At 39.4% G+C, this 5,000-nt stretch overlaps 1 protein-coding gene across 5 annotated transcripts in view; it reads left to right on the top strand.

Annotated features, from left to right (window-relative positions):
- LOC123507908 (alpha-mannosidase 2C1-like) overlaps positions 1-5,000 on the top strand; it is a 24,431-nt gene that overhangs the window by 287 nt on the left and 19,144 nt on the right. For 2 of the 5 annotated variants that reach the window (XM_045261223.1, XM_045261222.1), the window contains exons 2-12: positions 557-701; positions 896-1,032; positions 1,164-1,268; positions 1,416-1,605; positions 1,845-2,043; positions 2,191-2,392; positions 2,931-3,058; positions 3,319-3,448; positions 3,528-3,676; positions 4,496-4,651; positions 4,830-4,947. In XM_045261223.1, coding sequence (XP_045117158.1) covers positions 557-701; positions 896-1,032; positions 1,164-1,268; positions 1,416-1,605; positions 1,845-2,043; positions 2,191-2,392; positions 2,931-3,058; positions 3,319-3,448; positions 3,528-3,676; positions 4,496-4,651; positions 4,830-4,947 — 1,659 coding nt within the window. Of the gene's footprint in view, positions 1-36; positions 196-269; positions 468-556; positions 702-895; positions 1,033-1,163; positions 1,269-1,405; positions 1,606-1,844; positions 2,044-2,190; positions 2,393-2,930; positions 3,059-3,318; positions 3,449-3,527; positions 3,677-4,495; positions 4,652-4,829; positions 4,948-5,000 lie in introns of those variants that run through there. The other 3 variants (XM_045261224.1, XM_045261226.1, XM_045261227.1) reach the window with 3 other exon arrangements.

Raw genomic sequence — 5,000 nt, 5'->3', positions numbered from 1 at the left:
AACAGATGGCAGCACCGTCGCTGTCCTCCAAACTTTAAACCACACCACAACTTCCTCTCTGTATATTCCTTGGGTGGGACAGACCGGACAGTCACAGCACAGTCAGCTGGCAAACAACAACAATACAACGTGGCATTGAACTTGATCGCTTGACCATTTAACTGCAGTGATTACTTTGCCTTGCTTTTAAGAAAGGTATAGTTCATAAGGATGTAGATAGCTTTATCTTGAGTCGTGTGTGTGTATATGTTAAATGTTTAATTAATTAAAGCAGCAACCTTTCTGTTGACCGCTGCATGCCCACCTAGCAACGCTCGCCCCCATTGTCTGCTCTGGTGACGCTCGTTGCTAACCGTCTGCCGACAATATATTGTATACCTGTTATCACGTCTGTAACACCACTTCAAATAATAAGAGGGCATGGATGTGGAGTGTCGGGAATGAGTAGAAACATGCGGGATCGTTAGGTAAAGGTCTGCGAGGAGGCAGCAAGAACAAAGTATAATTATTATTGATTAAAACTCTTGTGTCCTTGTAACGTTATGTAAAATTTCAGATTATCATGGAGAGAGATGTGACAGCTAGCCAGCACAAACACTGGCGTACCACGCAGGAGCGTGTTGAGAAATATATTTCTGACAACTCTTTCAAAGATGTCAACCTACGTGGGAAGCTGTACCCCAAGGCAAAAGAAGTTGACAGTAAGTTGATCTTAGCTTGGCTTTGTAAGACTATTTTTGAGAATTTAACTAAGAAAAAAATATCACCTAAGACTGACAGACAATAGAAGTTCTTAAGTTGAGGTGAATAGTGGAATTGCAGTTCTAATGGTTTTAGTTTGCAATGAAAAAAGATAAATGCCATGTGTGACATTTTATAAATAACATCTTTGCAGGGCTGTATCACTGGGAATTGCCACTGGGTGAGAAGACATGGGAAAATTGGACCTTCAAGAGTATTACCATACAGGACTTCAAGCCGATAAAGACAGGCATGGCCTTTGGTCCACTTTGGAGCACACACTGGTTCAAGGTAACTATTTTTTTCCTTTATGTATTTATTCAACATCTGTCCAAAGAGTCTCGTGAAATGAAGCTCTCTATTGTTGTAATGTCTGGCTTCTTTCATGAATGTTATTGATGTTTTACAATATATTTTTGTAGGTGGAGGTGAACATTCCAGAGGATTGGATTCAGCAGGAGGTGTGGCTGCATTGGGTGAGTCAGGGTGAGGCCATGCTGTGGAGTGCCAAAGGAGAGCCACTGCAGGTGAGAATTGTCAATTTTCATTACTTTATCCTTGTATTATCAGAATGATGAGTGATTCATTTTCATGTTACTATATTCATGACATTTTCAAGTTCTTTATTTGCAACACCATTATGTATTTTACTGAGCAAAACAAGTTATTGGCAGGGTTTCTCACCTGGTGGAGTGCATCTTAGCCCACTCAAAGGAGCCAAGAGAACTGGTCCTCTGGAGCCAGACCAAAGCCGCACTGATTACATGCTCAGCTTATGCTGGTCAGGCTCTCAGGAGACTCAGATATTTTATATTGAGATGGCTTGTTGCGGTATGTTTGGTGCTGGCGCAGATGGTATGATCAGTGAGTACTTTATGGTCTTCTTTTACTAATTAATTCTGTAATAGTGGAACAAATAAGCCTTGAAACCCTTAACATGCTAACCACAAAGCCCCAAGTACATAAAAGTATATTGTATATTGTATTGTTATATGATTAACAAGAGTACCAGATACAGCTATTCTTCATTCAAAAGAAGTGGTTTTGTTGTAAAATGCATGTAACTGTCATTGACTTTTTAATCTTAAAGGAAATGTTTGCAGGTCCACCAGACGAGGATAGTGTCTTTCAGCTTGAGGCAGTGGAAGTGAGCACTCGTGACAAGTTGGTGTACAAGCTGCTGACTGACATTGACGTGCTGCATGACATGACGGTTTCCCTGGGCAGTAATGATCTCCGGGCTCACCAAGCATTATATGCTGCAAATCATATGATAAATACCATCATCAGTGGCAATTACAGGTACAGTGCCCATGTCAGTGCTGTAGGCTGCCCTCATTGTACTTGTGAGATAGGTTCCTCAAAAATTCATCTGTTACTTTGAATTTTTATGTACAATACAAGTATTATTTTAATGAAATGTTTGAAGTAGAGCCTTTCTTTTACCAGTCAGGCCAGCCAAATTGCTGACACTTTCTTTGGCAAGAGGAATGGAGACCTGGCTCATACAGTGGCCATGATTGGCAACTGCCACATTGATTCGGCCTGGTTGTGGCCGTACTCAGAGACCAAGAGAAAGTGTGCCCGCTCCTGGTCCTCAACTGTGCTGCTGCTGGAGGAGTACCCGGAGATGAAATTTGCCTGCTCACAGGTTCTTATTGTAGGATTAAGAGATATGCTAATCATATAATACACCTATTATTGTAAGTTTGGTATATTTAGTCATTGTTTGATTTTTCATCTAAATACAACTTTTTTCAAATTTTGATTATCATCTTCAATACTTTTGTAATTAAAAACAAAAAATATATTATTCTGCATAAAAATGAAGCATGAACATGGAGTGTTGACATTGTGATATAAGAATTTACATGCTACCAGCTAAGCTTTCTGGCAGGTTGCCTTTATTGGTAATACCTGAAGAAATTAATTAAATCTTAGAAATGCTGAAATGCCTTGCATTTCTATGCAATTCTGTGAATAAGATTGCCTTTTGCATCCTCATGGATGCTATGTTAAGATAGTGTAAAAGCCAATTTTGTCATTTGAAACAAACTATTGTATGATTTCCTTTGTTGTTTCAGATGATTAATATGTAATGCAAATTCAAGAGCTTTGTTACAGAAATGTACTATTGTAATGTAAGACAGTTATTACTCACTGATTCATGCTCTTCCCATGCTTTCCAGGCTCAGCAGTTTTCATGGGTTAAGTTACACTATCCAAAACTATATGACAAGATCAGCCTCCTGGTAAAGGCCAAGCGCTTCATTCCTGTTGGTGGAACTTGGGTGGAGATGGATGGGCTCATTCCCAGGTGTGTGTTTTGCACTATTCTTCACAGGCACTGTTGATGTCTGTGGTGTGCATAGTGAAGAATGGCATGGCACTGGTGCCACTCTTTTAATTTTCATAGTATAGGAAAATTGGTAATTTTATAGTGTAAATGGTATATGTGATGAAAAATTTATTTGCTTGTCCTCAGGATGAACAGTTGTTCATTGATGATTTTTTTTAAGATCAGAAAGTTAGTTGCTTGACTATAGATGAAGAAAATATGAATGTTTAAACCCACAGTGGTGAGTCCTTCATGCGGCAGTTCCTGTATGGACAGCTGTTCTTCAAGAGGGAATTTGGTGCTCTATGTAAAGAGTTTTGGCTGCCAGACACCTTTGGTTACTCAGCTCAATTCCCACAGATTTGTAAGGTGTGTAGTATATAGAATTATCATATTTGTTATCAGAGAAAAGGACAACAGAAGTACTCAAAAAGCACAATATTTTCAGAATTTTGGCATCACTCGCTTCTTAACTCAGAAGATGTCTTGGAGTTTGTTCAACAAATTTCCTCACCATAACTTCATATGGGAAGGTCTGGACGGGTCCACTATTCTTGCACACTTTCCTCCTGGTGACTCATATGAGCTGAGAGTAAGGTACAGTTGTAAGATTGAAGTCTATGGTGATACACTTACATCTCTATTTATGACCTTAAAAGAAGAAGTAAAAGTTTTAGCTCCATTTTTTTCCTTAATAGAATTGTAATAAGGTAATCCAGTAATATTGATAACATTTTCCTTTACATTGATATTTTGTAAATATCCTTTAATGTTGATCAGAATAGAAAGAAAAAGCATAATGTATTGCATCCTAATTTTCTGGGTTTTCCTCTTCATAAAATTCTAAACAGGTATTGCCTATTAGCTTATTGCTGAAAGCATTACTTTGGATTCAGTGCTTGTTCTTCCCTCTCTTCTACTCTCTGACCACTTCATGTTACCTACTAAGATCCTTTATAGTGATGTTTTCCATACCCTTACTGATCTTAATCCTCAGAAGGCTTATGGACCTGATGGAGTCCCTCCTATTGTTCTCCAAAAGTTGTGTCTCCCTTCTTCCACCTTGCTCACTCAAACTCTTCCAACTCTGTTTGTCAACATCCTTCTTACTGGAAGTTTGCCTACCTTCAGCTTGTTCCCAAAAAAAGGATGACTGCTCTAATACCCTAAACTGCTGTCCTATTGTTGTGATTTGTTTGCCTCTGCAAAGTTTTTGAAAATATATTCTCAACAGGGAGATCTCTTAAATGTTTATCACTTCAAAATTTTCTATCTGATCACCAGTTTGGGTTCCGTTAATGCCACTGTACTGGTGGTCTGGCTTTCCTTAACAAGTCTTGATCATCATCTTTTAGGGATTTTGTTATAACAATAACCAGTCACAATTCCTTTGCACCTCTACCATCTGTATGATAGGGTGAAGGAAGCTGTTCGCACAATAAACAACCTGCAGGACAAGGGTCGTGTCAGCACTTCAGCTTTTCTCTATGGGCATGGGGATGGAGGTGGTGGCCCCACCAGGAATATGCTGGAGCGCAGCCGCCGCCTGAGGGATGTAGACGGCTGTCCAAGGTGGGTGATGGGTTGTTGGGACAGTTTGTGCTTAGGTGTAACTTATCAAGACTAGAAAGTATGATGGTCATAATGCTCATTATTTTGTGTCATTAATATTGATTAATTCAACTGTATGTATGTAACTATGTATCTACATTTGATAACTGTAGTGATGACAGATGTTTTGTGGTGACAGGATGGAGCACATGTCTCCGAGTGCCTTCTTTGAGCGGCTTGAGACTGAGCAGCACAACCTGTGCCGCTGGGTGGGTGAACTTTACCTGGAGCTGCACAATGGCACTTACACCTCACAGGTACATCTGCTCTGTACTTTGTTTACACTTTACTGTAAAGTTTGAATATAGCT

This window comes from Portunus trituberculatus, chromosome 23 (genome assembly GCF_017591435.1).
Source record: "Portunus trituberculatus isolate SZX2019 chromosome 23, ASM1759143v1, whole genome shotgun sequence".
Taxonomy (NCBI): Eukaryota; Metazoa; Arthropoda; class Malacostraca; order Decapoda; family Portunidae; genus Portunus; species Portunus trituberculatus.
The sequence above is the reverse complement of the archived record's forward strand: the minus strand, read 5'-3'. Positions and strand labels throughout refer to the sequence as shown.